The sequence below is a fragment of the Sparus aurata genome, chromosome 13 (genome assembly GCF_900880675.1).
Source record: "Sparus aurata chromosome 13, fSpaAur1.1, whole genome shotgun sequence".
In the NCBI taxonomy this organism is placed as follows: Eukaryota; Metazoa; Chordata; class Actinopteri; order Spariformes; family Sparidae; genus Sparus; species Sparus aurata.
Window position 1 is genome coordinate 28,226,424 of NC_044199.1, and position 13,617 is coordinate 28,240,040.

At 39.9% G+C, this 13,617-nt stretch overlaps 1 protein-coding gene across 1 annotated transcript; it reads left to right on the top strand.

The window, feature by feature from the left end:
* Nucleotides 1–1,184: 1,184 nt before the first annotated feature.
* On the top strand, nt 1,185–8,680 carry LOC115594779 (solute carrier family 22 member 5-like). Its single transcript, XM_030439031.1, has 8 exons — nt 1,185–1,381; nt 4,380–4,551; nt 4,809–4,935; nt 5,296–5,396; nt 5,584–5,798; nt 6,646–6,828; nt 7,145–7,280; nt 8,423–8,680. The coding sequence occupies exons 1-7, from the start codon at nt 1,324–1,326 to the stop codon at nt 7,225–7,227; spliced, it is 939 nt and encodes a 312-aa protein (XP_030294891.1). The 5' UTR covers nt 1,185–1,323; the 3' UTR covers nt 7,228–7,280; nt 8,423–8,680.
* The last annotated feature ends 4,937 nt before the right edge of the window (nt 8,681–13,617 follow it).

Consider the following 13,617-nt stretch of genomic DNA (forward strand, 5'->3'; position numbering starts at 1 on the left):
GTTGAGAACCACTGGTTTAAGGTATTGACAACAGACTGCACAATTAGCTAAATGAGTTCAGGCAACTGCGAAGTTTGTTCAGCCAATGGGTTTTAGTGTTTTAGCGATTGAGAAAAACTGTAACTAGGCTAGTAGACTCCATACCAGCACTAGCTGTATCACCAGCAGGTTCTCTTGTCACCTGCGACCTGCCCAGCGCTACATCCCCGGTGTCAAACCGGCTTCAAACACCTGTCAATATCGCTGGACAAAAGAGTAACCAGTAGCCTCCAGTAGGCCGGGGGCTGTCTGCTCTCAGCAGGTGGGGGTAACCCCAGAAAGAGGGCCAGTTATCCACAAAAATGTATCCCCGCTCATAGCTGTAAGCCTACTGTGCACCAGTCCATCAGCAAGACCAGCATGTTGTGTTTTGGTGTTCCGGTGACTTGCTCCTGCACCCTCTCTCCCACGCCGCGTCTGACCGAGCGGGGACAAACTCCACACAGCAGGTGCGGAGGCTGTGTTCACTGTAGTGGTGAACGGCACAAACCAGTAAGCTAAGCTAGGATGGGGGAAAGCTAACCGGGCAGAAACAGGCTACCCAGTAACAGAGGATCGGTTCTTGAAAATACGAACGTGCTTTAAAAGCCTAACAAAACCAGTAGGACTGTGAAAGATTCAGAAGTCGGGGTATAAACAACTAAGACAGGTAGACAAGTAGAGAGACACAGAAGACAACAATACAACAGCTCCCGATCCCATGGAAGTTAAGAGGTGGGCGTCACAATAAGCAGCATCATTTAAATTCATGTATTATCTCCCTCCCCCCCACCCCCCATGCTTATGAAAGCCGAACTCGTCGTGGTGTGTTATAAGCCCGCCTCAGAGCAGTCGTTCACTCTGCCTTGTGCCGCTCAGTATTGAAGAACTGTCTGCTTATTGTTCCTCCTTTCTTTCTTCTTTTTATTCAAATATTGATAATTTTGGTGAAGTAATGGGCAAGTTAGAAGTTAGAGACTATGACAGCATTACATCTTTTCTTGGATCTTGGGGACCCTTTCAGCTAAGGATTTTTTTTGCCCTGGCCATCAGCATCCTCCCGAATGGCTTAGTTGGCGCCTACGTGATATTTGTAAGTGATACTCCACCTCACGAGTGCTACATCCCTGATAACTACAACATCAGTGAAATGTGGAGAAGTGTGACGATTCCACTGGAGACAGTCGATGGCATTGAAAAGCGCAGCTCTTGCTCGAGGCTTAATCTGGAAATTGTCAAGAATTACTCCCAGAATGAATTCATGCCAAATGTGGATGTGAATGTGAGTGAAATTCCTTTGGAGAGATGTCTGGATGGCTGGACGTACAGCAAGAAAATCTACCAGTCAACTACTGTCACGGAGGTGAGTGATCCCCTGCAAAATGTTTTCAAGGTTTCCACAGAGAAACTGTATTTAGAAATTACAAAATGGTATTTTTACAAAGGCCAAACTAAGTTAAAGGCTCAGTGTGTAGGATTTGTCAGGCGTGTTCATTTGTTTGAGAGGTGAAAGTAGACAGACTAATATAGAAGACAGACTACGACGTACTGTTAACTATTTAATAAGAAGAATTGTATCATTAAGCAAAAGGAAAAAAGCTTGATCAAGGTCTTTCTCTGTTTGAAAAATCGCAGGCCTCAAAAGCCAAGCAACCAGTTGCCCAGAAAAAGAGACAGAATTTCAGCATGTAATACATTATATATTGTTGTCACAACGTATGTGTTGAATTGTCATTCCCTTTTAAACTGTATTTTAGATATAAAGTCATGGATGGCAGAGAACTTCTTACAGCTCAACCAGGACAAAACAGAAGTTTTAATTATTGGTCCTGAAGGCAAGAGAGAGAAAGTTTACCAAAACTAAATGCTTTTAAACACTCACAGTGCATAAAAAACCTGGGCGTTCTTTTCGACTCTGAGCTTGATTTTATTCCACACATCAGAAATTCTAAAAAGATCGGTTTTTACCATCTAAAGAATATAGCCAGAGTTCGCCCGTTTCTCTCTCTGGCCAGCACAGAGGTGCTAATGCATGCTTTTATTTCTAGCCGGTTAGATTACTGTAATGCCCTGCTCTCTGGTCTCCCAAAAAAGAGCATTTCACAGCTGCAACTGCTCCAGAACTCAGCAGCTCGGGTGCTGACGAAGACCAGAAAGCGGGCTCACATTACACCAGTTTTGGAATCACTGCACTGGCTCCCTGTGCGCTTCAGGATCAATTTTAAGGTTCTTTTATTAGTTTGTAAGCGTCTTAACGGCCTTGGGCCTTCTTATCTGTCTGACCTGCTTTTACCGTTTCGGCCCTCGAGGACCCTGAGGTTCTCCGGTACTGGTCTTTTATCTGTTCCTACTGTTAGAACCAAAACCTTTGGTGAAGCCTCATTTTATCATTACGGCCCTCGCCTGTGGACCAGCCTGCCGGAGGGCCTCAGGGCCACTGAGTCTGTTGATGCTTTTAAACGCAGGCTGAAGACTCACCTTTTTAATTTAGCTTTTAACTGAGTCCTCTTTTACTCATCTAGTTCCACTCATGTATACTGTCCTGTCATTTTTCCTTTGTCCTTTTATTTTCTCTTAAAGGTTTTATTATTCATTCATTCATTCATTCATTCATTTATTTATTTATTTATTTTTAATGCTGCTTTTACAGGTTTAGTGCTTAAAAGTTATATTTTGCTCTTAGTAATTTATATTAACATTCATTTATGTTGTCTTAGGAGGTTTTTAATTTCTTTTAGTACTTATTTTATTTATTGTTTCATAGTTTCCAGCTCCAGTGTTCTCCTCATGGGGGCCATCAACACCGGGAGCTCTGTCTGGCCTGCCTACGGGGGTACTGTCCTGGGGGTTGTCTGGGCCCCGACAGTTGGGGAGTCCTGCCCCAGAGCTTTATGGCCGTGGTATTGGCCCCTATCTGTCTGGGTCGGGGCGGTCTCTGTCGGTGTCCCCTGTGGACGTGGGCTTGGACGGCTCTCGGTGGGGATGGCTCCCATATGATTGTGTTTCCTCACTTGATCTATCAGTGCTCAGCCATATTCCATTGTATCTTGCGGGGGTTGGGGGGGTGGGGTGTATGTATCAGTGTAGTATGCTCAAGGGTGTGTGTGCATGTGTATGTGTGTGTGTGTGTGTGTTCGTGTTACATGAATGAGGGTGTGCGAAGTGGGGATGTTAAGGGGGTTTGTTTCATTTTCTTTTCTTTTAATGTAAAGCACTTTGGGTTGCATTTTTACATGTATGAAAGGTGCTATATAAATAAAGTTGATTTGATTTGATTTGATTTGATTGGTCAACCATATAGATAGGATGAATACTATTATTGGACAATCAAGTAAAAAGGTGGGGAGAAACCATGGTTTAGACTTTAGCCCTCCCATTGTTGGTGCACAAACTGGTCCCAGTTTCCTGGCACACGAACCATGACTCCTGGAGACATCACCCTGTTGAAGAAAACAAATTGTTCCTGGCCTTAACTGCCTGTTCCCTGCTATCTGCCTTTGTTTATGGTGCCTTCACTGTCGCATAAGCACAAGGAATTCGAGAGGTGATATCGCTGGCCTTGGAGGCCTCCTCAGGTGTGAAAGTGTCAGTGAAAGTGTTCTGTTCGCTTCTGACCATCTCATTAGTCAGCAGGATATGTGCAACTCTTAATAATGTGAGATAACTGGAAAAGATAGAAAAAGACAATCTTTATGTGTCACAGTGTGGCAGACGTCATCATTTAATGAGCAATGAATGATGTGCGTGTAGTTTCATGAGTAGTGTGTTTGTTAAGGGGAGTCACGGGCAGTCATGGGCAATATTTAAAAAATCTGTAATATTCTGGTTTGAAACTTAATGGGGATCCTAGTTAAAAAATAAAATACATACAATGTATCTGTGTAGTATGGAGCCCCTAAAGAAACATGGGAGAAAAAATAAAACTTTTTTTTTTTTTTAGACTGACTGCTTCACGTGCCTAAATTATGTGCGACAAGCAGTGGTATCCTGAGCCTGGGATATTGTTTAAAAATGGAAGTTTGATAGGTGAACAATATTTTATTCATTGAAGTGTAGTTATGGTGAACTCGACTGCATCATGATTAGGACTCACCATGGGGATACGCAGAACACACTGAAGACAGTGGCTCTGTAGTGTATTTTTTAAAAATTGTGCAAGAATAAAAGACAGGTGAATTAATGTAGACTGAATGTATGTTTAAAGAAAATATTCAGTGCCTATCAAAGTAGGTCTGGGTGGTAAAAGGGCTGTAATTAGTGCTTAACTTTGAAAGTTGCATCCTTGGTGTGCCTCTCATCTCATACTCTTTTGCTTTTTGTCATTGATCTCACAAGAATCTCTATTAATTTATCACCTGCAGGTACAGAAATTCTAAGCCCAAAAGCTCGAGTGGTCTTCTGCTCCCTTGGGGTTTTTATGGGCTCCGCTTTGGGATACATGGCAACGCCACTTGCAGCTTACTTCTTCCGTGACTGGCAGTTGCTGCTGATTCCCATGGCTGCCTCTAGTCTGATCTACGTTCCTCTATGGTGGTAAGAATAATTATATATTGTATTTTACACAGCAGCCTTTACATGCTTGGTTTAAGTAAGAATTCTCCTCAAGCACCAACAGTGGAGACAAATATCCCTTAATATATACTGAAAACAATTGCTGCTCAGTTTGGTTTTGTTAGTTTGTCCTGCATCTCTGTGTGAATCTCAGAATCAGATTCAGAATCAGAATCCTTTCATTGTTATTGCACAATTGTACAACGATCTGCTGATAATGTTGTACCCTGTGTTTTAAGGTTAATCCCAGAGTCTCCTCGCTGGCTGTTTAACCGGGGAAGAGTGGAGGAGGCTGTAGCTATACTGAGAGAAGCTGCCAGGGCTAATAAAGTAGAGTTTCCAAAGGCCATTTTTACACAAGAAGAGGTAAATGTCTTAGTTGGTTCTTATCTATGACATGTAATACAGCACAGCACAGCACAACACAACATAAAATAACATGACATGATGAAATATAACAATACATAACAAAACACAGCAGAACTTGACACAATGTCATGCAACATAACACAACATAACCACGACATGACACAACAGAAATGTACACTACATGACAAAACAGAACTAAACACAACACAACATAACAAAAGAAAATACAACACAACATAACAAAAGACAACACAACATAACAACATGACACAACACGACATCACATAATCTAATGTAACACAACATAACACGAGATCCTTATTAACTCTTATAACTGTTTTTTATCTTGTTTATCAGATTGAAGATGCACTCACTATGAAAGACAAGAAATACAACATCTCAGCTATCCTGAGAAGCTGCAATGTCTTGTCTGTTACATTGCTGTGTTCACTTCTGTGGTACGTCGACGATTTCCTCACAACATACAGTAATTCCTGTACACCAAAAGTCAATAAAATCAGTAATGGTCACACTTCAAACTTTCCTTCACAGCTCATGCCGAAATTTAAAAAAACTGTTGGTTATACAAAAAATGTGTTTCCCATCCTATTTGTATTCACTTCTTTGTTTTGAATGTCTCTGCAGGATCATCATCACCATTAGTTACTACGCTCTGCTCCTCAACACATCAAACCTGCATGGTGACCCTTACGTAAACTGCTTCCTGTCTGCTGTGACCGAAGTACCAGCTTACATTATTGCCTTGATACTGCTGCAGTACTGCTCCAGGCGCTTCTGCCAATCATCTACACTCTTCCTTGGAGGCGTTATGATCTTCTGTGTTCACCTCATCCCAATAGGTACATCTGAAATTGTTACACTTTGTTGTAGGTAGTTGAACCCAAAAGCAGACGATGAGGCAGAGAGTAGTGCAAGGTGTTTTATTTGACTTCACAAGGTATCTTGCAGGTGAAGGGGGGAGAGACTCAGGCTGAGTCTCCATCCGGGTGGTGGAAGGAGGACGAGACGTTGCTCATGTTGGCACTGGTGGTTAGCATGGCAAGTAGGGACTCAGGTGAGCGCAGGGCAAGGCTGCAGAGAGCTGGGTTGCTGGAAGTGGAGACAGTGGTAGCTGGATATGCTGGTGAACACTGGAGGTAGAGCAAAGAAATGTTAGATCCCCTGAAGATAGCACGAAAACAAAAGTAGTTACACTAGGAGGCAATAAAGCCAGAGCCATGTACCACATCTGACTGACAGCAGGTAGAGTGAAGGCCAGAGTTTATCAGCAGGCACTGATTGCCATCCTGCTGCAGGTGTGTGTGTGTCAGCACCTCCGGTGAATGGAAAGCTCCGCCCAGTCTCTGAGCGCACCTCTGCAAGCACAACAGAAAGCAAAACACAAAAATCCACCACAGAATTATGACAGAAATGTTTCAGCTCAACACCTAGACAGGAAAAGTTACTGTAAGGTGGATTCATATTGTCACCAAAACTGTAAAAAATTGAAGAGTCTACTGCTATGACAGCTTTGTGAGGCTGTACTAAATGCTAACGTCAGCATACAAACACAGCCTCCATGCGAGCAGGTGTATCAGTTCACCATCTTATTTTAGTGTTTAATGGACTCTACTTTTTTCTTTTAATTATCATTTTTGTAACTTTTTTCTTTGCTATAATTAAAGTTATTATTTTTTATTTCCTCAGATCTCCCGGCTGTGTCTGTGTTTCTCGAGATGTTGGGGAAATTCGGCATGACATCTTCATTTTGTATTGTGTATGCCGTTTCATCAGAGCTCTTCCCCACTGTTATCAGAAATACAGCAATGGGATGTTGTTCCATGGCTGCTCGTATTGGCACCATCATTTCCCCCTTCATCGTTTATCTTAGTAAGTATATTTATTTTTATTTCTTTCTATTTTGAGCTTTTACCCCATGATAAGGTTTGTTTCTTGACCGAAATAGCTGCAGTAATAATTTCTGCAGAGCTGCAACAGTAAGTCAGTGTTAGTCAAGCAACAGAATAACTTATCAACAACTATTTCGATAATCATTTAATTGCTTTGTTCATTTTTCAAGCAGAAATGCAAAATATTCCCTGGTTCCAGCCTCTCTGATGTGACAATAAGCTGTTCAATCATTTGTCAGTTTTCTAATGTATGTTTTCTCCTTCCTTCTTGTTGTATTTTTGGCTTATTTTTGCAGGACAGTACTACAAGGCACTTCCATACATATTGATGGGAAGTTTGGCCATTTCTGGTGCTGTCTTATGTTTCCTGCTGCCATAAACTTATAGGAAGCCTCTGCCAGAGACCATACCACAAATGCAGCAGATATGCGGGTGAGTTTACACACTGAGGCAGGCTACGAAACTGAACTCAGTGACCTGTCTGTCTATTAATCCATCCCATTCGCTCTGTTTCAGTGCTATGGACATGGCGTGTATTTACAAACACACAGATTCTAATTTAGCTGTAGTCATTTGGCCATTTTACAGCACAAATGTAATGATATTAATCATATATTTACCGTAATCTCCGAACTATAAGCAGCTACTTTTTTCCCACGCTATGAACCATGCAGCCTATACAACGATGCGGCTAATCTATAGATTTTTATGGGCTAACGGCATCCAAGGGTCGCTCTAGCAGGAAGTGTAAGAGCGAGACAGACAGGTGGCGAGGAAGATGCTAGTTTGTGTTTTGACCAGTCATTTTGCGCATCATGCACACACCCTCATCATGGAAAACACACAAAGAAATACATAGATGCAGCTTATAAGTTAAAGGCAATCCATCTGGCTGTCGAAGAAGGAAATAGAGCTGCTGCACGTAATCAATGTGGCATCAATGAATCGATGGGGAGAGACGTTGGAGACGGCAGCGTGAAGAACTGACTCAATGCAAAAGACGATAAAAGCTTTCATAGGTAATAAAAGCAGATGGCCCGAACTTGAAAATGTTCTTGAAGACTGTGTAAACACACAGAGAGCAGACGTGGACACCTGCGGCTTATAGTCAGGTGCAGCCTATATATGTACACGTATTTTTTTCACTTAAAAATGAGTTGGTGCGGCTAATATTCAGGTGCGCTCTAAAGTCCGGAATTTACGGTAGTCACTAAGGCGAATGAAACCACATGCCAACATAGTTATCATCTTGTTGTCACAACTCACACATTTCTCTCTCTCTCTCTCTCTCTAAGGTAGATTTCAAATGCATCCAAAATTTGTTAATGGCCGAATAACGAGTATCTTCAATGGGAAATATAATTGATAACATTAAACAGTGTTTTTCTGGTTTCATAGTGACAAAGAATGTGCGGAACCCCGGATCCTGTTCCAGCAGGATTATTACCATTTGTTGCTCTTAGATGTGCAACATGCCAAAATGTGTGCATTGTTATGAATCCATAGTTAAACAATTCACGTTTATGTCTCTGCTGTTAACACTGATGTTAAATGTCCTCTTAATGTTCAAACAGGAGAAGAGGAAAGCAAGAAAAGGAAGCTGAAAAAGGAGAGAGCGCCGACGATTATCAGTGTAAAGAATCCAAATTGTAGTTAGTCATGATTCTTGTTTTTTTTTATTTAGATTTTGTTCCTTTGTTCTTTGTTTTAGTGTCAAAGGTTGTGTCATGGATGACGGTGGACAAAGACTGTAACCAGACAACATCTGGCCAAATGTCCCAATTTACAACTGCCTTTGCATCCTACTTAACTTACAGTAAACACATTGCTTTTAAAAAGTGATCAATAAAAATGTTTCAGTTGAACACTTTTTAATTGCTGTGACAATGTTGTGTGGAAATTCTCAACTCTCAGCATGTTTAAAAGCGCTTTTTATTTGTCAAAAGTTTGGCCCTTATTGTGGAGGAATTGTGTCCTTTTTTAAAATAAAAGTCAAAAGCAATGTCTCTGTGAAGATATTTATTTCATTCACAAGAGAGAAGGACTCTTGGTGGGATCAGCAGTTTCTGAGTTCTTCAGTGTCTTGCGTTTTCTATCTGTCTGCGCTCAGTCATAACAAAGTCTCCATTCTCATGCCTGATTGGTTGATTGGTTGCTGCACAAACCTCAAGTATGCTCTCTCAGCAAGACAATATTATCATTTCATTAATCTTTGATCATTTTGATGTGATAGACACTCTGTTAACATTCAGTTATTTAGTGAGTTTCGATCCTTAACAACAAGCTGTTCCTATATCATCCGATTAACAGTATTGCCATGTACTGAAAATATAAACTTATAAACAAGGACAGAATTGTGTTGAATAACAGTAGTATGCACAATCAGCGTCCAATTGTTAAAATTACAGAAAACGTGAGAGAACAGAGAAAAAAAAATAAAAAAGACTTCCCCTCTAATCCCCACCCCAGATCCAAGCCACCACCCCAACAGATGCTCATACTTGACTTGAAGTTAACAGCAAAACTTTATAATTTAGATAACTGATATCTACATCTGAACCCACACTGAAGGGAGAGTTATTAAGGTGGCTTCTAGTCTGTTGCAATCAGATTTTTCACTGCTGTAAGAAACACCTGATAAAGCACTCTTTTTCTGTTTCGAGCTCAATTTGAAAAGAGTGTTTAAAGTGTGATAGGTGAGCAGGACACATTGATCTCAAATATCTCAGAGGCTGGAGGCAACAGTGGTATTAAGTCTGTCCACTGGACGGTTGCTTTCATAGGACATAGGTAGGGTCAGCAATCATATACATCCACTATTACCAAACTGTACCAGCTTCTTTACCAGCTGTAAAGGAAAATAAAATCCATCCAGCAAACTGATATGCTTCATTAATGTTTCAAATGAAAGAAAAAAAAAGACTTGAAGTTACCAGGAAAGCTTATACAACATTTTTTTCATTGTCCAATTTAGATAACTGATATCTACGTCCGTATGTAATCCACACATGAAAGAGGCTTCTAGTGTGTTGCAATCATTTTTTTTTTGGCTGCTGTAAGAGACACCTGATAAAGCACTCTTTTTTCACCATTTCAAGCTCAATTTGAAATGAGTGTTTTAAGTGTGATAGGTGAGCAAGACACTGATCTCAAATATCTCAGAGGCTAGAGGCAACCGTGGCATGAACCGTGAACATGTCTAAGTACCAGTTGTTTTCATAGGTCATAGGTAAGGTCAGCAATAAATTACATCCACTATTACCAAACGATATGAGTACCACTGATGGTACTTTTTGTTTTAGCTTGCTACATAGTCATACTCATGCATGTGCCACTCAGCCGCATTATAACCTCAAACTGAGACTGAAAATGACTAAACTGAGGTAAAATTAAATTGACTCCAATGGACACTATCTGGACTGCAAATGAAGCAGGTTGATAGAATACATCTAAATTTACAAAGGAAATACTTGAGAGCATTTTGTAGCAGAACAAAATGTGCATACGCTAAAGTTAGGGAGCAAAAGGGAATCTTTAATTGGAGTCTGATTACAATGCAAGTTGAGAAAGTAGAGTGCTAACTTAACAGTTTTGCTACTTTGACATAAGTTACAAAGAAGCCATGTGTTAATGAATAAACTTCTTTTAACACTGGCTTGAGGCACAAAATCTTCTTTATCTTCTAACCAGCTGTAAAGAAAAGTTAAACTCATCCAGCATACTGATATGCTTCATAAATGTTTCACCTCTGAGGTGAAACGTCATGTAATCATTTTCAAGCAGAGGTGAAAAAACATTCCAGGAATAATACTCGCTTTCCAGGGGATTCCTGGAATGATGTTTCCTTTTATAACACCTTACACAATGACTATATTTTTGCTTGTTTCTCTAGTTCTATATAAAACATCTAAATCTATTACAGTTTTTATTGATTGCTTTGATGTAGCAGTCATCTCAAATTCCACATTTTCAAAACAGTTAACACACAGGCCGAAACAGTGGCACTCATGGTCAAAATGACTCATTTTGTTTGCAAAAGGCTCTAACCGTGCCAAAACATTTAAAATATGCAACAAAAGCTAATTTTGCCTTCAAACAACACAACTTGCAAACAAGTGTATGAGCTCTTCCAATCAACCATTACACAGTGGACAACAAAATACAAAATACAGCACTCAGTGCAAATCGGTGCACCATTGCTTGTCATTGTAGCCTATTACTCTACGTAGCTTTCATGCCATTTGTTGTCAAATTTGCCTTCTTGCAAAGAACTGAATCCAGAATCAGAAATGCTTTGATGCATTTTTTGATTCCATTGATTCTTTTTTTCGAACTGTGGCTGAAAACTGAAATAATGTAATTATTACACAAAATACATGGAAACCAAATGAAATCTATTAGAGTATAAGAAAAAAGAAAGCTGGTAGTATCATAGTCCACAAAACATTTCTGCAGCTTCACAGCAAGCATTTTCCTGAACAACTGACCTGTTTTAAAACATAGAAAAAAAGATAAAGATATAAAATATTACAGTAAAGTATAACAATCTATTACTGTAGAGTATAAGAAATAGCCACTATTGATACTCAGGCTCTTCTGTCTTGACGATGGGGCCACATGGTCTCATCCACATCACATTCATTATCCTCTTTTGCAATGAACCAAGGGAAAAATCTTCTTGCATGCCATCCAACCTTGACATTCCTCTGCCCCCATTTCTCACTCTCATCTGCCTTAGACCTCTTCAATCCATGTTGGCAAAGAACAACAAAGACCCTGCACTTTTTAAGGCCTGCAGACTGATTGCTCATTGAAGATTTGTGTTTAGGAGTGTCAAACAGGTGCTTTAGTGATTTCATACTGATGTAGGTAGTTTCTAATAGTTAGGAACAGATGGTTTCTGTTTGGTTACCATAGCTAAAACAATGGAGTTTGGACTGCTTGAATGACATCCATGTTAAAGGACAACTTTGGTCGATTTCAACATCAGCAGCTTTATCGCTCAAGCTACCCTTGACTAGCCAGTACCGAAAACGCGATCACATTTGGTCCAACCATTACAGAGCACCTTGAACGGAGAGTTAGCATTGACAGCTAACAGCATGGGGTCAGAACTTTACACTGTGTTTTAAGCGTCTTAACATGCTCCAAATCTCACCAAAGAACATTCTGTCATTCAAAATTCTAAAGTGAATTGCCCTACTATGCACACTGACTCATCAAATGGGCAAACACCTGGACACCCTACACAACACACTCATTCCACTAGAGCAGCTCAGGTACGTTGTCATTTGGGACAACGTAAGTTTCCACTGGGCTGCTCTCGTTCGTAACTGGTTCACTGCCCAACCACGCTTTATCTCCCTCCATATTCTCCATTCCTCAATCCTATTGAGAATTTTTTGTAAAGTGTATGACCGAAGTCCACAAATCCACAAATGTGTATACCCCTTCTCCAAACTATGGAAGACGCATGTGGATATATAGCAGTTGGTGCTTTTCATGGCTGGATTCGCCATGCTAGGTGATGTTTCTCTTGCTGCTTGGCCAGGGAAAACATTGCTTGTGATGTGGATGAGGTGCTGTGGCCAGACCGAAACAGAGGAGATCATGCTGCACAGTTTTTTATTTTTTTATTTTATTTTTTCACTGTAACTGTGTACAGTAAATTCTTCTGTTGTTTTGTATGTAGACAGTATATTGTTGTATACGCACTTTGTGTTGGTTGGGATGTACACTGTGTACATTGTTTTTGTGGGAAAAATAAAATATATCTGTTACCATGTATTTGTGTGTTCTGAGTATAAAAACAATATTCTCAAATATTTTACATCACACTTATGAATGTACTGACTGTAGTAAGTGTAATTGAACAAAAAAGGCCTAAGTCATTATGATGAATGAAGAAGAAGTGTTTTCCATTCATCATAGTGTTTTACACTGAGCACATCAGTGTTCAACTGGTTCTTATAAATGTCTATTCATTTGATGGTTTGTGTGTGTCATTTGAAAACAAAATACCATTTTGAGAAGAAATAACATTGTTTTGAATGTAAAGTTTAATTTTGCAGGAGAATTGAGGGGTTTTGCCCATTGTGTGTGTGATTTTTGATTTGTGTGTAGAGTTCTGAGAGCATGAGGCATGCTTTCAGAAAATGTGTGTAAACAATCGAGAAAAACTGTAACAGTTGAGCGATGTATTTCAAGAAAAAATATGTAAAAATGACAGCTTTGACTCAACTGATAAATATGGTTGCGGTATTTTGCTGTTCCAAAAATTGTATTTAATCGTTCACTGTTTTTTACTGTAGTAGTTTTTCGTTGTTTTTTTTTAACTGTAAAATCTACTATTCCGTTTATATGGCCATGGGAAGATGCATACATTGTCGATTTATTGACTAATTCTGGCTGTCAATGGACGTCAACATCATGTCCTGGCCTGACGGATTCAATATCAACCTGTTTTGGACATCTGCAGATGTTGCCTGCTCAGCATCGTCTACATCTACACTGCAGAGAATTACCAAACTGTACTCAGAAGCATTGGCATGAGAATGTGCTCCTGTGCTGCTCGTATTGGCAGTACCACAGCTCCTTATGTCATCTATTTAGGTAAGTAAAAGCCTGCACAGGATAATATAAGTGATATCTACAAATGTAAGAAATGTTCCTTTATATTCAAGTGAAGATTTTGTCATTTTCTCATGTAGAATATTTCCTTTGTTATTTACAGGTACTTATAAAAAGACTTATACTTATATTCTCACGG

Bases quoted from the DNA above. Each gene is read 5' to 3' on its own strand.
- LOC115594779 (XM_030439031.1), top strand. From the start codon at position 1,324: ATGTCTGGATGGCTGGACGTACAGCAAGAAAATCTACCAGTCAACTAC. The intron at 1,382-4,379 runs GTGAGTGATCCC...TATCACCTGCAG, and splicing joins AGTCAACTACTGTCACGGAG to GTACAGAAATTCTAAGCCCA. The intron at 6,829-7,144 runs GTAAGTATATTT...TTATTTTTGCAG, and splicing joins CCCCTTCATCGTTTATCTTA to GACAGTACTACAAGGCACTT.